This window comes from Dasypus novemcinctus, chromosome 21 (assembly GCF_030445035.2).
Source record: "Dasypus novemcinctus isolate mDasNov1 chromosome 21, mDasNov1.1.hap2, whole genome shotgun sequence".
Lineage (NCBI taxonomy): Eukaryota > Metazoa > Chordata > Mammalia > Cingulata > Dasypodidae > Dasypus > Dasypus novemcinctus.
The window spans coordinates 61,770,420-61,792,467 of NC_080693.1; the positions used below are offsets into that span (position 1 = coordinate 61,770,420).

At 39.5% G+C, this 22,048-nt stretch overlaps 1 protein-coding gene across 21 annotated transcripts in view; it reads left to right on the forward strand.

The window, feature by feature from the left end:
* The window catches only part of ATP6V0A1 (ATPase H+ transporting V0 subunit a1), a 76,174-nt gene that overhangs the window by 30,505 nt on the left and 23,621 nt on the right, over positions 1-22,048 (forward strand). For 11 of the 21 annotated variants that reach the window (XR_011646888.1, XR_011646893.1, XR_011646890.1 and 8 more), the window contains 9 exons: positions 456-538; positions 845-971; positions 5,922-6,004; positions 6,619-6,712; positions 8,999-9,211; positions 11,504-11,654; positions 12,529-12,668; positions 12,988-13,145; positions 14,236-14,326. Coding sequence is in view for 14 of the 21 variants with exons in the window: in XM_058284285.1 (XP_058140268.1) it covers positions 456-538; positions 845-971; positions 5,922-6,004; positions 6,619-6,712; positions 8,999-9,211; positions 11,504-11,654; positions 12,529-12,668; positions 12,988-13,145; positions 14,236-14,326 (1,140 nt within the window). In the remaining 7 variants the exon portion in view is untranslated. Of the gene's footprint in view, positions 1-434; positions 539-844; positions 972-5,921; positions 6,005-6,618; positions 6,713-8,998; positions 9,212-11,503; positions 11,655-12,528; positions 12,669-12,987; positions 13,146-14,235; positions 14,327-22,048 lie in introns of all 21 variants that reach the window. The other 10 variants (XR_011646889.1, XR_011646891.1, XR_011646892.1 and 7 more) reach the window with 1 other exon arrangement.

The following is a 22,048-nucleotide window of genomic DNA, read 5'->3' on the forward strand; positions in this document are numbered from 1 at the left end:
GTTAAATGTTGAACGTATCTGCAGAACTGCCTTGTTTTTGCTCAAAGGGGAGAAACAGTCCAGCTTTCCACCCACATGCAAAGGTATTTGCTAATACTTTCACGACTCGATCAGGGAAACATAGGAGAGAGAAAAAATGACTTCCACCAAGTTACAAGTTTATACATGATACCATCACTGAATGTTTTTTCTTTATTCCTATTTCTAAAATCATTTCTCCAAATACTTTACTGGGACAATTATGCTTTCTTTACCTTTTGTTTCTTTCCCTTATTTTCTTGCCCAATTCTTTTTGTCTTCTCTTTGTGGGTGTGTCTTATCTTTTGATAGCTTTTTTTTTTCCTCATCTTTATTTTCTGACTTATCTCCTGGTTCCTCGTTCCCTGCATGCCACTAACTATTTTCATTAGATATTAATTGATTTGTGAATTCAGGCTGAATTGCATCATCAGCAGATGGCGGATCCAGACTTGTTGGAAGAGTCCTCATCCCTCTTGGAGCCAAGTGAGATGGGAAGAGGCACGCCTTTAAGACTTGGGTAAGCCCCACTTCAGTCCTTTGGTACTCCGTGAGGTCGTGTTTGATTTGATGTTCGGAAGAAGCAGTGAGGCTGGGGATTCACTTGTTGCCAGGATGTGCTCTCTTCTGAGAGCCTCAGGTGTTCCTGAGTCGTTCTGTCAACTCTCTTGGGTCCAGGAGTAAAGACTTTGGCAGCCCTTTGGACACAATGACTCACAGTCTCGTGTGTACAGTCTTAACCCCTCTCACTTTTCTTCTTTGTCCTCTTACGGCCACCCATCCATGACATGAAATAGAATTCCCAATCTGGCTTTTCTCCCCACAGCTTCGTAGCTGGCGTGATTAACCGAGAGCGCATCCCGACTTTTGAGCGCATGCTGTGGCGGGTGTGCCGGGGGAATGTGTTCCTGCGACAGGCTGAAATCGAGAACCCCCTGGAGGATCCTGTGACTGTAAGACAAGGAAATTGCATCCCGTGGAGTGGGTCTTGCAAAGGAGCCCAGAGCAGTAACACAGCATGGTGCACATGACCTGACCCTCCCACAGAGGAGTCCTTGCTTTGATCTGGGAATTCGAAGGGCTGCTCCTTTCCTCTAATTTCTGTCATATGTATACTTATGATGTATACATAGACATTTATAAGTTTTACCCATGTAGGTATTATTTTGATTGGAAATATGTTTTTTCCAATTATTTTAAACTTTAGCTTTGTATGTTTTCTGTTACTGATCTGGGACCTAAAAAAAATTAGTGTTTTATGAAAATAAACTTTAAAGCAAGACATCTGGTTTTGGGTTTGGTAATATAATACCCATATATTAAAAGAGCAGTAGAGATTTCCTGAACTGTCATCTTTATAAGATGATGAAATTTTAGTTCGTAAGGTTTTGTCTACTTGTTTATTGAAAAAATTAGAACTTTGGTTTAAAAATATATATTGTGCAAGATAAGATGATTATTCTTCCCCACCTAATTATGCTTTGGAAAGTAGGAACAGCTTAATATCTTGGAATTTGATATAAAGAGACAGAGTTCATAATATAAACAAAAGTAAGTATGGTGAGTCCTGAGTTCAGGGATCACGAGCAAAGAACTCTAAGTGTACTGCACAATTTTACTTGACTCTTTAACTTTTATTTGGAAATTATTTCAAATTAACAGGACACTTGCAAAACTAATACAAAACCCATATAGAGAATGCCAATATACCCCACCCCCACCCAGACACCCAGATCCACCAACTTCTAACATGTTTCCACATTTGCCTTATCATTCTATTTATGCTCCTTCCTTCCTTCCTCCCTCCCTCCCTCCTCTTTTTTCTAAACCTTTGAGAGTAGGTTGTACACATTGTGCTCCTTGAACACCTAATACTTCCATGGACATTTACTAAGAACAAGAATAATCACTTATTTAACCACCATAAGTATATTATCAAGTTTAAGAAATTTAACTTTGATGTAAAGAATAAAGTCTATATTACAATTTTTTCATAATGTCCTTTTGAGCTTTTTCTCCATTGTTAGATCCAGTCCAGGCTCATGTATTGTTTGTAATTACCACTGTCTCTGTAGTAAACCTTTTTTTTTTAAATCGTAAAAATGTATGTGCAACTTATACTTTCCCATCTCAACACTCCTAAGCATACCATTCAGTGGAATTAATCACAATCAGTGTTGTGCTACCTTCACTACCATTGATTATCAGACATTTCCATCACCTCAAATGGAAACTGAGCACTCATTATACATTAACTTCCCCTTCCCCCTCCTTCCCACCTCTAGTAACCTGTATGCTACTTTCTGTCTCTATGAATTTGTATATTCTAGTTACTTCATATACTTGAAATCATACAGTATCTAGTATCTGTCCCTTTGTATCTGACTGAATTTACTCAACATGTCTTTTTTTTTTTCATTTCTTTTTTTCTTTTTCTTCTTTAATTTTCTTTTTTTTTTTTTTCAGATACATAGAACACAAAAAATGTTACATTAAAAAATATAAGATGTTCCTATATACCCCACTCTCCTCCCACATCAACAACCTCTTTCATCAGTGTGGCACATTCATTGCATTTGGTGAATACATTTAGGAGGAAGGCTGCACTGCATGAAAGTTTACCCCCAGTCCATTCAGTGGGTTATGGCAGGATATATAATGTCCAGCGTCTATCCCTGCAATATAATTTAGGATAACTCCAAGTCCCGAAAATGCCCCCACTCAATATGATGTCTTCATGGTTCATCTATTTAGTCACGTGCATTAGAACTTCATTCTTTTTTATTTTTGAGGTACGGGGAGCTGGGGATTGAACCTGGGACCTCTTATGTGTGAAACCGGTGCTTAACCACTGAACCACATTGGTTTCCCTAAGTTATTTTTTTGTTTATGTTTTTGTTTTTTTGCTTGTTGTTTGTTTGTTTGCTTGTTTTAGGAGGAACTGGGAACTGAACCTGGGACCTCCCATGTGGGAAGCAGGTGCTCAACAGCTTGAGCCACATCCACTCCCCTCATTCTTTTTTAAGGCTGAGTAATATTCCATTGTAGGCATATACACATTTTGTCTATCTGCTGATGGACATTTTGGCATCCACCTTTTGACTATTATGAATAATGCAGCTATAAACATTGGTATACAGGTATCTATCCAATTCGTGTTTTCAGTTCTTTTAGGTATATACCTAGATGTGGGATTGCCAGATCATAGTACTCATATGTTTAATTTTTTGAGGGACTGCCAAACTTTTACATAGCGACTGTGCCATTTTCCATTCCTTCCACCAAGGTACTAATGTTCCTATGTCTTTGCATCCTTGCCAGCACTTGTTCCTTTCCATTCTTATAATAAAAACCATTCTGGTGGGTATGAGACATTTACTTCACTTTTGATTTACTATTACTTAGAATCCTGGAGTTGGTTTTTCTATTCTAAATTATCTCATGTATTTCTCTTTTTTTAATAGTCTCTTTTAAGCTTTCTTTTGTTTTATTTTTTATTTATTTCTCTCCCTTCCCGCCCTGTTGTCTGCTCTCTGTGTCCACTCGCTGTGTATTCTTCTGTGTCTGCTTGCATTCTTGTCAGTAGCACCAGGATTCTGTGTCTCTTTTTTTATTGCATCATCTTGCTGTGTCAGCTCTCTGTGTGTGCAGTGCCACTCCTGGGCAGGCTGCACTTTTTTTGTGTGGGGCAGCTCTCCTTACAGGGCGCACTCCTTGAACGTGGGCCTCCCCTACGTGGGGGACACCCCTATGTGGCACAGCACTCCTTGCACACATCAACACTGCATGTGGGCCAGCTCACCACAAGGGTCAGGAGGCCCTGGCTTTGAACCCTGGACCTCCCATATGGTAGGCGGATGCTGTATCAGTTGAACCAGATCTGCTTCCCTCATGTATTTCTTAACTCAGCATTCTTCCTCCACCTAAGAGAGATTGAATTTTGGGACTTCTCAGATTGGGTGGGTCATGAAGCTAAAAATGACCTGGTTATATGGCTTTTCTTCTCCATGCTGAGTAGGAATGTGGTGGCACAAGTTACAGTGAATCTGATTACCCAGAGGAGCAATTCTAGTCTTAGACGGCTGTTCTTGGGTTGTGGTAACACTGTGATCTGCAGTCACAACTAATGTGGAGCTGTTCTTAGAAATATGCAGTCATTTCCTCTTGGCAATAGAGACATTTTATCAACAAATCAGGAAAGGGGTCTGGATATCTCTAACAGAGCAGCTGCACATAGAATATGCTCCTGTTTATCTCTGGGGAATTTAGGGCTTTAAGACTCTGAGTCTTGGGAAGTGGATTTGGCTTAATTGATAGAGTGTCCGCCTACCACATGGGAGGTCCAGGGTTCAAAACCAGGGCCTCCTGACGCGTATGGTGATCTGGCCCACGTGCAGTGCTGCTGTGTGCAAGGAGTGCCATGCCACACAGGGGTGTTCCCCGCATAGGGGAGCCCCATGTGCAAGGAGTATGCCCCTGCAAGGAGAGCTTCCCCACACAAAAAAAGTGCAGCCTGCCCAGGAGTGGCACTGCACACACAGAGAGCTGACACAGCAAGATGAGGCAACAAAAAGAGACAGATTCCCGGTGCCGCTGACAAGAATGCAAAGCGGACACAGAAGAACACACAGCGAATGGACACAGAGAGCAGACAACAGGGGGAAAGGGAGAGAAATAAATAAAAATAAATCTTTAAAAAAAAAAAAGACTGAGTCTTCATTAGCTCTCGTGCATCTTGTTTTATCTACTCCTTATCCCCTTTTTCCTTCTAAAATTTGTTCATTTCTTTGTTTTTCTTCTTACAGAAGCAATACATAATACATAATATTTTGTATTACAGAAGCAATATTTTTGCTTACAGAAGCAATACATAATAATACAGAAAATGTAAACAACCAGACACATTGCTGGTTTTTTTTTTTTTGAGGTTTATTTTTTATTTATTTCTCTCCGCCTACCCCCGTTATCTGCTCTCTGTGTCCATTCATTGTGTGTTCTTCTGTGTCCACTTGCATTCTTGCCAGTGGCACTGGGAATCTGTGTCTCTTTTTGTTGCATCATCTTGCTATGTCACCTCTCCGTGTGTGTGGTGCCACTCCTGGGCAGGCTGCCCTTTTTTCGCATGGGTTGTCTCTCCTTGCGGGGCGTACTCCTTGCATGTGGGGCTCCCCTACACGGGGGACACACCTCTATGTGGCACGGCACTCCTTGCACGCATCAGCACTGCGCATGAGCCAGCTCACCACACAGGTCAGGAGGCCCTGGGTTTGAACCCTAGACCACCTTTATGGTAGGCAGATGCTGTATCAGTTGAGCCACATCCACTTCCCACATTCCTGGTTAATACTCCTTATTTTTCTGATCTTTCCTTCTATTCCTAGCATCAGACTCCAGGTACAAACTTAGTATTGGAATGGATTGCTTTCCTCCCTGCCCCATAAAATCAAAATCAGCAGGAATCATGAAATTGTACATCAACATTCTTCCCAACAATTCAATTACTTGTAGTTATTCAGCAGCCTTTTATCTATAAATTTCTAAGCATGTGAACTGGAATGGCTTCCTTCCCTTTCCTCCTCTCTGTACTTTTGTCATTCAGGGCAATATAAGATGTAAAGATAAATTGATAAATTGTGCTAAATAGCACTAAGAGTAGTATTGCCTTAGGCTCCTGGTCAAGTCTAAAAACAAATAAAGAAGGAATTTTATGAATTAGAGATTGCAGGGCAAATGTTCTTATAGCGAAGCTTAAGAAATGGCATGGGGGTAGTGATTAAATACAGGATTGCCATATCTTGAAAGGATTCTCTTGTTCCTATATCACCCAAAAAACAAGTTATTTAAAAAGTTTTCATCTGGCTTCAGAAGTCTGAACTCTTTTGGTTTTTGGTTCTGGGGCCTAGGGCGACTACGTGCACAAGTCTGTGTTTATCATTTTCTTCCAAGGCGATCAGCTGAAAAACAGAGTCAAGAAAATCTGTGAAGGGTAAGAGAAGCAAGCCTTCACCCACGAGAACACAGCCCTGCCAGTGTACCGAAATCTCAGAATAAAGAATAGTGAATCACAAGTCTCTGTTAGTCTACTTTGGCATGATAAATATATCTTTAAATAATGGTAGCACTCCTTTAAACAGAAATGGCCTGAGTTAATTCTTTAAAAATACCAATAAAACCACAGTTTCCTTTCCCTGGGAAAAAGCAATTAGCATTCATGGTTTTTAAATGGCACACTATTCTGGGAGGATGGGTCTGCCCAGCCAGCCTAATGTCATGGCACTGTCTCCTTAAAATTCTTTGAAATTCTGCCTGTAAGATCTTTTTTTTCCATGCTGTTTTTTTTCCTATAAGTCAAAATATAATTTGCTTTCCTTTTTTTTTTTTAATCTCGAGGGATTTAATAGCTACAGAGAATGTCAAGTTAGTTCCAATGTTATTACTCTTTCAGTCCACTCTGCATAAATAATTCTTGTTTGATTAGTACATCAGTCTGAACTAATACTCTTTGCTCCTTTCTAGTAAATTAGGATTACTATCAGCAATTATTTGAACTGGATAGTTGAGAAGCTTCAATGTTCCTCATCCTGTGTCTGTACATTCCAGGTTCCGAGCCTCCCTCTATCCCTGCCCGGAGACACCACAGGAGAGGAAGGAAATGGCTTCTGGAGTTAATACCAGGATTGATGATCTCCAAATGGTACACAGAGGGCTGGAGGGAATTTGTTTTTGTGAAATACTGTAAGAGAAAATAATTCTCCTTCCTTGAAAGACACTTGTAGCAGCCCAGGCTCCCAAAAAAGAAATGTCCATTGGTAATATGTCTACTGGGAGCTGGAGTATAGTCTCAGGGAATGACTATTAAAAATCACATTAGTCATCCCCAAAGGAGACAGGAATGCTCTGCATCTGCAATTGGTCACTTCTCTACCTTGTAAGTCTCAGATATTTTTAAATAATAAAAGTAAGTTTGCTTAGTTAAAAAAAATCAAATACAGAAGTACATATAAAGTAAATTCTGCTCCCTCTCACACACATCTATTCCAGATTCAGCCCCTCTTAACAGCTTTGTGTCACTTGAGATATTAACTATATTCTAACCAAAGAGTCCTGGTATAGTTCTTATACCCAAGAAAAGATTATTATTTTTTAACTAAATTGCAGCATGTGCAGTTTACAGATGCCATGGTTGTCATGGGGTTCTAAGGGAGGAGTCATGGTTATGTGTACATGGAAGGAAAAGGGTGGTAGGTTGGAGCTCTGCTCCCTTTTGAAAGAATTAATGTGATGATTGCCACCTCAACCCGTTAGTAAACATACTTAACCTCAGAGGCAGATCCTTTCTGCAGTGGCAAAATTGTCAAGGGGTTCCATTTCAACTCCCTTTATCAAAATCCTTCCCTCCACCCCACATTGTGTATGACCCACCCACTTGACCTATTGCCAACTCCTTTGAGATGTATGTATCTGTTTAGCCAGAGGAAGAGAGTTTTTAAAGGACTTCCAGTGGGTATTAGATCGTATTCTGGGTTCTAGGCCATCTTATCTCTCCAGGCTTGTAGATGGAGTTAAAGAACACATGCAGTTATCAAGGGTAAACGACAAGATTTGATTTCTAAAAATCCAGTGGTTAGGAACTGAAACTTTAGAAAGGGATTGAATTCCAAGGAGTAGATGGGGAAAGAAAAGCACATAAAACATTGCTTGAAAATTTATTTAGCATACTTCCTTTCAAAAATTTAATAGCAATTTGAAATAGTCAACAACCAGTAGGAGAGAGAGAGTAATTTTGCTCTTTCATTCTCAACTGACACCAGCATTTTTCCTGTATGGCTTTTTATTTCTTCTCTACAGAATTCATCTTCCTCTGCCCAAGATAATTTTTCAGTTAGTAGTTACTACTTTGTTCTGAAGACTCAGCTATAGTGGAGATTTATGATTAAAATAGGCAGTGTAGAGCTTTTTCCTCTTCAAAGAGATGTGGAGATTTAAGTAGACATACCATGCGCATCTCATGCAGAAATATGACTGGTTACTTGCCCAATTTCTTCCAATTAGAAGCAAGGGACTTAACCCCTCTTCTGATATCAAAACCTTCAATATTTGGCAGTAAAAAAGGCAATGGAATGTAAAATATTTTACCCTTTCCTCCAGTCCTAGTCTGGGTGATATGATTCCTTGGAGGGAAATCTCTACTAGTTTCCGACAGATCAAAATGGAAACTGTTTTCCCCAGGAGGCCTCATAGAAAGGGAAAGCCTTGTCTGTTCCCAGATGACAGTGGTAGGTGGCAGTTTTAAATCCACTCTGAAGACCGTGGATCCTCCTGCTCCCACAGTGCTTCCTGCTGTATGTTCCCCCAGCACGGGGTCTCTCCTGGCCTAGGCAGATAGTGGTGCTCAGTACAGCTTCGATCCCACTGTTCTGTGGTGCTGGCTTATATTCACAGATTCTTGCTGTTAAGTGTGGACTTGTTGACTTTGTCTGCTCCTGGACCTGTGATACCCACTTCTTTAAGTCTGAGTTACAGGCTCCATGTGGGAACTCCCTGCTCTTTAATGATCCAGGTAAAAGCCAGTGACCTACATTTGTTTTTTTGTTGGTGGTGGTATTTTGTTTTTGTTTTTGTTCTTATCAATTTTATTGATATATATTAATAAGGCATCAATCCATCCAAAGTATACAATCAATGCTTACATTTGTTTTGCTTTGTCTCCTCTGGATTGGTGATAAGATTAAATATAGAAAGAAGCTAAAAACCGTTTTTTTCAGGTTCCTTTTCAGCTTAAATCTAACTGAACATGAATGTTAGTGACTAGAAATCTACTTTCTTGTAATTTGGCCAAAAAAGAAGCCATTCTAGCCAGAAGAGAAAAACAGATATCCAACTATCCTTTCCAGAAAGCTATGTCTCTTTGCCATTCATATCCTGAAATCTAAGACTGGTGGTAGAAAGGTCTCTATCTTACTCTTTTTTCTCCCAAAAGGTTCTGAATCAAACAGAGGATCACCGTCAGAGGGTCCTGCAGGCAGCTGCAAAGAACATCCGCGTCTGGTTCATCAAGGTGCGGAAGATGAAGGCCATCTACCACACTCTGAACCTGTGCAACATCGACGTGACTCAGAAGTGCCTGATTGCCGAGGTCTGGTGCCCTGTCACTGATCTTGACTCCATCCAGTTTGCACTGAGAAGGGGCACGGTGAGTCCCTCACAGCCAGCGGCCAGGAAGAGAGGTTCCTATCAAAAGTAGCATTAATCAACTTCATTTTTATGGCATTTTTGCTTCCAGAGTTCTTTAATATACTCATCTTATATCCTGACAGTACAGTTCACATATAGGCCTAGAGTACTATCCTTATTTTATATACCTGGAAACTGTGGTTCAGAAAGATTGAATGAATTTGTCTTAGACCCACGATTCTCCAGGATAGCTCACAACTAAAACCTAGATTTCCTGATCCACTCTCTCTACCCAGTGGACCTCTTCTATAGTATAACCCATGCAACTCTCTGTCCAAGACACTAACATGGGCCTGGAAGAGTACAGAGATGTAAAAAAAAAAAAAACATGTCCTTCATTGTCTTACAGTCTATTAGGAAAGGCTGACATGCACAGTCCAAGAAAGTCTGTGCTAAGAGGGGTGTATGTGTGTGGAGGGAGGGTGCTGGTTTCTCCAGCTCCAACTAGGGTGATTAGAAAAGGCTTCAAGAAGTTGGCATTTGATCAAGGCTCTGAAAAATGGATAGGATGTTGATTGACAATGATAAGAAGAAAACATTGTGGACACAGGCAGGAAGTACAATGTGTTAATATGTGATTGGGCAAAAACAGGAATTCTGATAGGTTAGCCCAAAGAGTAGGAGATAAACCTGGATCAGGTGGCTTGGAATCTAACTGTGAAGGTCTTTCAATAGCAAGTTAGAGGATTTGAATTTTATTCCACAGGGAGTAGAGGGGCATCAGAAGTTATTTAGGGGAAACGGACTTTGGCCCAGTGGTTGGGGCGTCCGTCTACCATATGGGAGGTCCGCGGTTCAAACCCCAGGCCTCCTTGACCCGTGTGGAGCTGGCCATGCGCAGCGCTGATGCGCGCAAGGAGTGCCGTGCCACGCAGGGGTGTCCCCCACGTGGGGGAGCCCCACGTGCAAGGAGTGCGCCCATGAGGAAAGCCGCCCAGCATGAAAAGAAAGAGCAGCCTGCCCAGGAGTGGTGCCGCCCACACTTCCCGTGCCGCTGACGACAACAGAAGCGGACAAAGAAACAAGACGCAACAAATAGACACCAAGAACAGACAACCAGGGGAGGGGGGAAATTAAATAAATAAATAAATCTTTAAAAAAAAAAAAGAAGTTATTTAGCAGCTAAAGGACACTATCAGAGCTGTTTAAAGAGGTAATCTGTTGATAGTATCTAGGCTGGACTGAGGAATGGAAAGAGTCTCTCAGGAGATTATTGTTGGCAACTGTAGTAAGTTTTAAGGTCACCTAGGTTAGGACTTGACACTGAGAAAAGAAAATAATGATGGATTTGCAAGACATTCTAAAATGAAGAATCAACAGGTATACTGGGTTCCTAGCACGCTGCAGGAGAAAGAATTTAAAAAAAAAAAAAAAGGTTCTGAGGCATCAAAGTTGAGTGACTGGGAGAATAATGGTTCCATTAATGGAAATAGAAGTTCGTAAGAGAAGCTTATTGGGAAAGATAGTACATTCAGTTTCATTAACACTGAGGTGCTAGATAGAAATGTCAAGCAAGGGGGATTAGAGAAGACAAAACTAAAATGGGAGTCATGAAAGTAGAAGGTAGTAAGACCTTCAAGAGGAAGACTGTAGAGAGAAAATAGGGAAACTGAAGATAGTATGCAAGACTTGCAATGTGATGGGGTAGGTAGGGGAAGAAAAGCCAACAAAGAGAGAGCTTGGAGTGGCTGGTGATCAGGAGAGGAACTCCTAAGGAATAAAGATTTTCACCAAAACGAAGAGGAATATCTCCATTGTCAGAGGCTTGCCTGTGTGAGAAAAGGCCTTTGCATCTGATGATAAGCCAATCCAGCCAAACTTTGTGTGACTGGGAATTAATAGTAGGTGGGGAAGAAGGAAAGGCAATGAATACACTTTGTTTTCTCCATAAAAGGAGGAAGAAACAATAGTAACTCATAGACATAACTCACAGATGAAGATGTCTCCAGAGAGGATATTCCACGTTTTCCTTGGTTATGTATTTTAAAGTTTGATTTTTTTTCATGGTAAGGATGTTCTTCTTGAGATTTAATTTAAATCATTTTAAATTTTATACCTAGTCCAAGTTTCCCCAAAGATGGGGAAGATAACCTAAATTGTAAGTTTTAGTTTTATTGTGATATAAATTACATAAAAGAAAATACATGTATTTTATGTGTATAGTTTGATAAATTTTGATAAATATCTTCACCTGTGTAACCACAATTAAGAGGATAACCTAATTTTGATGTATGTGCTTAATGTTTCCTAGGAACACAGTGGTTCCACCGTGCCCTCCATTTTGAACAGAATGCAGACAAATCAGACTCCCCCAACCTATAACAAAACCAATAAGTTTACATATGGCTTTCAGAATATAGTAGACGCTTATGGAATTGGAACTTACCGAGAGATAAATCCTGGTAAAAAAAAAAAGCTTAAATCTTTTCCCTCTAGCAGATATTTACTTTTTAATGCCTCACTTTAAATGCTGTGACATTTAAATGTTTGAATAACTTTAAACGAGATGTTGTCAGACCTCAGCTCTAGTGTAATTCCTGTAGATGCATCCATTTGTACACGGAGTGAAGTTTATTGCTGGTAACACATTTTTAAGAGGTGGGAATAAGCTCATTGGATTGGATTCTTCCATGTGCCCTCATCACTATAAAACAATTGGCCTAACTCTAGCAAAGCATTTGCAGGAGCTGCTTTAAGCAAAATGTTTTTGATATTTGATATTTTAAAATGCCCTCTTCCAGGCTTCTTTATTCTAGGTGGGATAGAGGAAACAGCAGTTTTTGCCCATTTTAAGCACAAGGCAGATTTCTTCTCTGTTTGGAGAGTTAATTATTACTTTGAGAGTCTGAGAATCCATTTTCAGCTGGAGCCCTCTGCAAAACCTGCTTTTTGCTTCAGGTTAGGGGTTTCTCCCACCATCTGGCAGCTGTATTCATTTTGGAAATGGTTGTTACACAAGAGAAGAAAGCTGGCCTGCTCCAGGAGCAGTTTCCCAGTGGTTAGAAAAAGGGAATTAAAGGAAAAACCATGCTGTTTGCCAAGGCTAGCAACAAAACCTTCATTTCTTGTGTTCATTGTTTGAAATGATAGCAGTAACTCAAATTCTATTAGTATCAGAATATACTCTGATGGTGATTTTCCCTGATAGTCCATCTGACCAGCAGTTCAGGAATAAGTTGCCTTATACTGACCTTGGAGTATGGAGAAGAATATGATGTTTTAGAAATTATTGCAGTTTTCTGTATTAATCCTTTTCCTTATTTGGTTTCTTTTTAGCTCCATATACCATCATCACTTTCCCTTTCCTCTTTGCTGTGATGTTTGGAGACTTTGGCCATGGCATTTTGATGACCCTTTTTGCTGTGTGGATGGTGCTAAGGGAGAGCCGGATCCTCTCTCAGAAGAATGAGAGCGAGGTGATATTTAAGTTACATCTGCTTTGGACTAAAACTTTATAATTGCTTAAGTATTCATTGTGAAAATTATCATCTGTAAGTCTTTAATCCATGAATTTATGCAAAGGAAATAGAGACATTATGTTCATTTTAACACTAAAGAGGCCATGTGCTGTGAAAGGGAATTTGTTAGCATTGTATTTTGATCCTTGCTTCTAGCACTCTGATCCAGGATGGGGTAAAGTGGTGTGAAAGGAAAGGGCTAGTATATTCTAAATAGCATTGTCATAACACACACTGCTGTCAGTACATCCTTATTGACTTCTTTCTTCATTACCAGATGTTTAGCACTGTGTTCAGTGGTCGATACATTATTCTACTGATGGGCGTGTTCTCCATCTACACCGGCCTCATCTACAATGACTGCTTTTCTAAGTCTCTTAATATCTTTGGGTCATCCTGGAGCGTCCGGCCAATGTTCACTATATATAATTGGACGTAAGTTACAGAAGAAGCTAAAAGTCAAAGGTTATTCCTTTCATGTTCAGTTATGATTTTCAAGACAAGCAATAAACTAGCACTGCTTTAGGAAGTGGTTGACAATGTCTCTGTCTCAGGAGAATGTAGAGTCTCCTCTTATTTACGCTCTAACCTATGAAGTACTTTGTGACCTGATTGGCAGAGTCAAGGAATTGAGACTATGAATTAAGAACATTAATTAATTCTTTTTGTAAATTTAAAACAGATTCCCAGAATTCCCTATTTGGGTGTGTGAGTGTGTATTTAATTTTTCTTTTTGTCATCTCTGATTCCTTGTCATTCTCATTCTCAGCTGCAAGTCCCTCCTCTCTTATTGAAGAGACAAGATAACTATGTTTGGGAAAAGAGATAAATGTAGTAATTTCTTTGGGGGGTCAGGTTCTGGACCCCATTAATTTCCCTCTCAATCAAAAATAAATGACTTGAGGGGAGCAGATGTGGCTCAGTGGTTGAACCCCTGCTTCCCATGTATGAGGTCCTGGGTTCAATCCCCAGTACCTCCTAAAAGTAAAAATAAATAAATAAAAATAAATTACTTGGGAAGCAGATGTAGCTTAGTGGTTTAGTGCCTACTTGTATGAGGTCATGGGTATAATCCCCAGTATGTCCTAAAATAAATAAGTAAGTAAGTAAATAAATAAATAACTGGCTTAATGTTCTTAAGAAATGTACATGAAAGTGTTATGTGTTCACAGAGCATGATGTATACAATCTACTCTCAAATATTTAGTAGATAGGTAAATGGATGAATGGATGGATGGATAAGGGAGTGGGGCAGGACAAATGTTGCAAAATCCCCAGTACCTTCTAAAAACAAACAAATGAAAAAACCAACTCTCATTGGGGAGTGGATGTAGCTCAGTGGTTGAGCGCCTGTTTTCTATGTATGAGGACCTGGGTTCAGTCCCTAGTACCTCCTAAAAAAAAAGTTTGTGTATCTAGATATCTGGGTGGAGAGTATATTGGTTGTAATAATTTTTGCAACTGTCCTGTAAGTTTGAAATTATTTTTAAATAAAATAAATGTGACTTTTCTCCTAACACCATAGGGAGGAGACTCTTCGGGGGAACCCTGTTCTCCAGCTGAACCCAGCCGTCCCTGGAGTTTTTGGTGGACCGTACCCTTTTGGCATTGATCCAGTAAGTGTACTTCTTCCTTATATGTCCAGCCCCAAATTTATTAACTGTAACCCTGAAGTGAGAGAATTAAAGTAAAAATTAATAGTCATTTGGTTTTAGCTCACATATTTTTGGAAAATCTTAGTATACATGTCCAGAGCAAATAGAAGCCATAAGGAACCCAAGTATCCTGGGAAGCCAAATATCTTTTCCTATACTGAATATTTCTGTGGTGGCTAATAATATTGATTGGTTTTTTTTTTGTTTGTTTGTTTTTTAATATTGATTGTTATAGGTGAGGAGAAACATGTGCCAAAGCATAGAGATGGAATGTCAGAGTTATTTTAATTATTATAGTAGCTAATGTTTCTTAAATGCTTATCATGTGCCATGCACTGTGCTGAGTCCTTGGCATATCTGTCTAACCCTCAGATACTCTAGCGGAAGCTGAGGTGTGGAGAGATTTAATAAAATGTCAAAGGAGACGATCCAAGATGGCATCATAGCATCATAGCAGGTAGAGGGAAGGTTTGTTGCAAAATAGAGGAGAAGGCATACAAGTAGTCTGAGGGAGCCCTTTAGGAACCCCTGCAGGCCAGGAAAGTGTTGCAAACCTTATCCAGGAGGGACTGGGGACACAGAGACAGAGGCCAAGTGGGAAACTGTGAGTTGATACCCCTGCAGCTGAGATCGCTGCCCATTCTCTCCTCCCCCTGAGGCAAACAGCCTCTGTGAAACCTGCAGCTGAGCAGCCAACAGATGGGAAAGGACAGATTCCTCCCAGGGAAGAGGAAGGTGTGGTGGAGGGCTACTGTGGTTTCTTTTCAGTGAGTGTAACTTCTATAAGCTCAGAAGAGGTAGTGGAATTGAAGGATTCATTTCCGTGGAAGGGTTTGCCAAGGACCGCCATTTGCTGGCCAGCCAGGAAAGTGAAGGAAGACAGATTGGTCTATCTGATTCTTTCTCAGGAATGGTAGACCTGATCGGTCCCCATTAGTGGCTCCCTGACACAATTTTGACTACTTAAACAGGGTGATATTTAAGTTTTTTTTTTAAATTATACTAAAAATCAAAGAAGAGCTGTGATGATGTGGACCATTGACTATGGGGTGCAGTGATGCTCAGAGATGAACTTACCAAGTGCAATGGATGTATCACGATGATGGGAGAGAGTGTTGCTGTGGGGGGAGTGGGGGGCGGGGGCGGTGGGGTTGAATGGGACCTCATATATTTTTTTAATGTAATTTAAAAAAATAATAATAAATAAATATTAAAAAATAAAATAAAATTTAAAACAGTGAAAAAAAACAAACAAAAAAAAATGAGTATTAAAAAAAAAAAAAAAAGAAGAAGAGCTGTGAAATAAAACCACCAGGCAAGAGAAAGAAATTGATCAACAGAGCAAAATCATCAACATAAGCAGACATCTAGGTATCAACAAAAGATAACAACCCATTGTATGAAACAGGAAGATATGGTCCATTCAAAGGAACAAGCCAAAAATCTAGGTGAGACTCAGGATTTAAGACAATAGATGGTATTCAAACAAACCTCCTTAATCAATTTAAGAAGATGAAGAAAAATATAACTAAAGAGATAAAGGATATTAAGGTGATACTATGTGAGCATAAAGAACCATTTGAGGGAAACGGACTTTGGCCCAGTGGTTAGGGCGTCCGTCTACCACATGGGAGGCCCGCGGTTCAAACCCCGGGCCTCCTTGACCCGTGTGGAGCTGGTCCATGCGTAGCGCTGATGCGCGCAAGGAGTGCTGTGCCACACAGGGGTGTCCCCTGCGAAGGGGAGCCCCATGCGTAAGGAGAGCCGCCCAGCGTGAAAGAAAGTGCAGCCTGCTGAGGAATGGCACCGCCCACACTTCCCCTGCCACTGACGACAACAGAAGCGGACAAAGAAACAAGACGCAGCAAAAAGACAGAAAACAGACAACCGGGGGAGGGGAATTAAATAAATAAAAATAAATCTTTAAAAAAAAAAAAAAAAAAACCATTTGAAAGCCTGCAAAAAAAAAAAAAGTAACAGAGCTTGTGGGAATGAAAGACACAATAGATGAAATTAAAAATACATTAGAAGGGGGAAGCAGATGTGGCTCAACCGATTGGGCTCTTGTCTACCATATGGGAGGTGCTGGGTTTGCTTCCCAGGGCCTCCTTGTGAAGGCAAGCTGGCCTGCACCTATGAGAGCTGACAGCCTGCGCCCGCAGAGAGCTGACGCAGCAAGATGACACAACAGGGAAACGGACTTTGGCCCAGTGGTTAGGGCGTCCGTCTACCACATGGGAGGTCCGCGGTTCAAGCCCCGGGCCTCCTTGACCCGTGTAGAGCTGGCCCAAGCGCAGTGCTGATGTGCGCAAGGAGTGCCGTGCTACACAGGGGTGTCCCCCGCGTAGGGGAGCCCCACTCGCAAGGAGTGCACCCATAAGGAGAGCTGCCCAGCGCGAAGGAGGGAGCAGCCTGCCGAGGAATGGCGCCGCCCACACTTCCCGTGCCGCTGAGGACAACAGAAGTGGACAAAGAAACAAGATGCAGCAAAAAGACACAGAAAAAACAGACAACCGGGGGAGGGGAGGGGAATTAAATAAATAAAAAATAAATCTTAAAAAAAAAAAAAAGATGACACAACAAAGAGTGACAAGCAGACACAGAAGAACGCGCAGCTAATGGACACAGAAAGCAGACAGCAAGCAAGTGGCAAGGGGGGGGGAATAAATAAAAATAGAAATAAATCTTTAAAAAAAAAATACATTAGAGGGGAATCAGATGTGGCTCAACCAGTGGGGCACCTGCCTACCACATGGGAGGTCCTGTTGCCTCCTAAAGAAGACAAGCAGATGTCACACCTGTCACAAAAGCAACAGTGGAGCAGATGTAGTTCAGTGGTTGAGCAAGGACAACATACCCTAGTCAGAATAAATCCTAAGAGACCTATACAACACATCTGCTATTCAGATTGTCAAATACCAAAGATAAAGAGCCTTAATAAGACTAAGTGCCAATCTCTGAGAAACTATGGAGGCAAGAAGGCAGTGGTTTGATATATTCAAGGTATGGAGAGAAAAACTGCCAGCCTAGAATTATTTACCTGAAAAAAGTACCTGTCAGAAATGAAGGCGAGTTTAAAGTCTTTACAGGCAAAAACAGTAAAAAAAAAAAAAAAAAAAAGGCAACAACAAAAAGTAATAAAGTAATTTACAGACAAACAAAAACTGAGAAAGTATGTTTCCAAGAGACTGAATCTATAAGAGATATTAAAGGGTGTGTTATAGCCTGATAGGAAAGACAAGGGAGAGAGCCCTGGAGAAGAGTGAGAAATGAAGAACAAAAGTAAGAGAAATTGAAAGGGTGAAAAGACAGACTACAGTAAGATATGACAACAGAAAGCCAAGGGATAAAATGGACAAAGTAAGTAATGCCTTTATCATAGTAACACTGAATATTAATGGATTGAACTCCCTAATTTAAAAACATAGAATGACAGAATGAATAAAAAAACATAAGCCATCTTTTTGGTTTCTACGAGAGACTTGCCTTAGATGCAAGGACACAATCCGGCTGAAAGTGAAAGGTTGGAAAAAGATATTCCACACTAATCGCAATTTAAAAAGAGCAGGTGTGGGAAGTGGATGTGGCTTAAGCCGTTTGGCACCGACCTACCACATGGGAGGTTCTGGGTTCAGTTCCCAGTGCCTTCCTAAAGAAGATGAGCAAAACAATGGGCTTACACAACAAGAGGACGCTATAAAGAGACACAATGAGGAAGCACAATGAGATACAAAGAGCAGGAGTGGCGGTGGCTCAAGACATTGGGAGTCTCCCTCCCACAAGGGAGGTCCTGGTTTCGGTTTCTGGTGCCTCCTAGAAAGAAGATGAGGAGGTGCAGCAGTGCTCAGAGATGTATTCACCAAGTGCAGTGAATGTCTCATGATGATGGAGAGGTTGTTGTTATGGGGGGAGGAGTGGGATGAGGGAGTGAGGGAGGTGGGGGGTATATGGGGACCTCATATTTTTTTAATGTAACATTAAAAAAATAAAGACAAAAAAAGGAAGATGCACACACAATGAACAGACAGCAGACAGCGAGTGCAACGCAGTGGGGTGGGGGGGGATAAATAAATAAAATATTGTTTTTAGAAAAAGAGCAGGTGTAGCAATCCTAACATTGGATAAAATAAATTTGAAAGATAAAACTGTTATAAGTGATGAAGTTGGTTACTATATATTCATAAAAGGGACAATTCACCAAGAAGAAATAAAAATAACAAGTATTTATGCTCCTAACATAGGTGCCCCAAAATACATGAGACACACGCTGGCAAAACTGAAGGGAAAAAGAATCGTCTCTACAATAATAGTTGGAAACTTCAATACTCCACTCTCAGTGTTAGATAAACATCTGGACAGAGGATAAATAAGGAACCTGACAGCTTGAATAATATGATAAATGAACTAGATCTAATAGACATTTATAGAGCATTATACCCCAAAACCGCAGAATAATACATTCTTCTCAAATGCTCATGGCTCTTTCTCCAGGATAGACCATATGTTGGACATAAGTCGGATCTCAATAAATTTAAAACACTGGAATCATACAAAACACTTTTTCTGATCATAATGAAATTAAGTTGGAAATTAATAACAGGTAGAAAAAATGAAAATCCACAAATACATGGACATTAAACAATTTACTCTTAAATAATCAGTGGGTTAAAGAAGAAATTACAAGAGAAATCAGTAAATACCTCATGATGAATGAAAATGAGAACACAAAATACCAAAACTTACAGGATATGGCAAAGGCAGTGCTGAGAGGGAAATCTATAGCCTTCAATACTTATATTAAAGAAAAAAGAGCTTAAATTCAAAGACCTAACTGCACACCTAGAGGAATTAGAAAGAACAACAAATCAATTCCAAAACAAGTGGAAAGAAAGAAATAATAAAGATTAGAGCAGAAAAAATGAAATGGAGGGGGAAAAAAAACAATAGAGAAAATCAACAGAACTTAAAGTTGGTTCTTTGAGAAGATCAATAAAATCAATAAACCTTTAGCTAGATTAACAAAGAAAAGAAGAAGATGTAAATAAATAAAATCAGAAATGAGATGGACGAGATTGCCACTGACCCAGCAGAAGTAAAAGAGATCATAAGAGGATACTATGAACAACTGTGTGCCAACAAAGTAGGCAATACTGATGAAATGGACAAATTTCTGGAAACACATGAACAAACCATACTGACCTTAGAAGAACTATAAGACCTCAACAAAACAATTACAAGTAAAGAAATTGAATCAGTCATCAAAAACCTCCCCAAAATGAAAAGTCCAGGACCAGATGGCTTCACAGGTAAATTCTACCAATAATGTAAAGAAGATCTAATACCAGTCTTGCTCGCACTCTTCCAAAAAACTGAACAGGATGGAATGCTACCAAACTCATTCTGTGAAGCTAACATCACCCTAATACTAAAGCTAAATAAAGATACTATGACATGCAGCAAATAGACACAGAGAACAGACAACTGGGTTGGGGGGAGAAGGGGAGATAAATAGATAGATAGATAGATAAGATACGATGAAAAAAAAATTACAACCAGTTTCTTAAATGAATATGGATGCAAAAATCCTCAACAAAATACTTGCTAACAAATCCAAAAACACGTTAAAAAAAAAAAGTTATATGTCATGATCAGGTGGACTTTATACCAGGAATGCAAGGGTGGTTCAATAAGAAAATCAATCAGTGTAATATACCTTGTTAATAAATTGAAGAAGAAAAATTACAGGGTCATTTCAAGTGATGCAGAAAAGGCATTTGGCAAAATACAGCATCGTTTCTTGATAAAAAAACACTCTGAGAGATAGGGATACAAGGAAACTTTCTCAATATGATAAGGTGCATATATGAAAAACTCACAGCTAACATTAACTTAATAGTGGAAAACTAAAAGCTTTTACACTGAGATTGGGAACAAGACAAGATTGCCCACTCTTCCCACTGATATTCAGCATTGTGCTAGAAGTTCTAGCTATAGCAATTAGGCAAAAAAAAAAAAAAAAGAAAGAAATAAAAGGTACCCAAACAGGAAAGAAGTAAAAAGTAAAAGTTTCATTATTTAATAATGATATGGTCCTATACTTAGAAAATTCAAAAAAAATCCACACGTTCTAATTAGAACTTATTGACAGTTTCAGCAATGTGACAGGATAATAAAATTAATACACAAAAATCAATAGCATTTCTATACACTATTGTAAATGAACAATCTGAGGAGGAAGTCAGAAAAAAATTCCATTTACAATAGCAACTAAAAGAATCAAATACTTAGGGATAAATTTAACCAAGTACAGAAAGGACCTGTATTCAGAACTATAAAACATTTCTAAAAGAAACCAATGATCTAAATAAATGGAAGGCTATTGTGTTTTCATGGACTGGAAGACTAAATATCATTAAGATGTCATTTCTACCCAAACTGATGTACAGATTTAATGCAATCCCAACAGAAATTCCAATTTCCTTCTTTGTAGAATTGTAAAAGTCAATTATTAAATTTATCTGGAAGGGTAAGGGCCCCCAAATAGCCAAAAATATCTTTAAAAAAGAACAAAGTTGGAGGACTATCAGTTCCAGACTTTAATGCATATTATCTAGCTACAGTGGTGAAAACAGCATGGTACTAGCATAAAGATAGACAGATGGACCAATGGAATTGAATAGAGATTTTAGAAATAGACCCTCCCATCTGTGGTCAAGTGATTTTTGACAAGGCTGTCAGACCCACTCAGCAGGGTCAGTATAACCTGTTCAACAAATGGTGCTGGGAAAACTGGATATCCGTATCTAAAAGAAAGAAAGAGGACCCTTTATCTCATACTTTATATAAAAATTAATTCAAAATTGATCAAGGACCTAAATATAAAAACTAGAACCATAAAACTCTTAGAAGAAAATGTAGGGAAACACCTTCAAGATCTTGTGCTTAGTGGTGGCTTACACCTAAAGCATGAGTAACAAAAGACAAAAATGAATAAATGGGACTGCTTCAAAATTAAATAAATACTTTTGCGCTTCAAAAGACTTTGTCAAGAAAGTAAAAAGGCAACCTACTCAATGGGAAAAAAAATCTTTGTAAATCATTTATCTGATAAGGGACTGATCTCCATGTTATATAAAGGGACCACACAACTTAACAACAAAATGACAAGCAACCCTATTGAAACATGGGCAAAAGAATTGGATACTTATTTTCCAAAGTGGAAATACAAATGGCCAAAAGACACGTGAGAAGATCTTCAGCATCACTAGCTATTAGGGAAATGCAGATCAAAGCTGCAATGAGATTCATCTCACACCATACAGAATGGCCATTATTAAAAGAATAGAAAACTTCAAGTGCTAAAGAGGATGTGGAGAAATGTTTAACACTCTTTCACTGTTAGTGGGACTGTAAAATGGTGTAACCTCTGTGGACGATGATCTGGTGGTTCCTTAGGAAACTAAAACACAAAACTACCATATAATCCAGCAGTCCTGCTACTGGGAATATATTCAGAACTGAAAGCAAGGACGTGAACAGATATTTCCAACTGATGTTCATAGTAGCATTATTCACAATTGCTAAAAGATGGAAACAACCTAAGTGTCTGTCAGCCAAATAATGGATAAACAAGATGTGATATATTCAGTGATGGAATATTACTCAGCTGTAGAAAAAAATCAA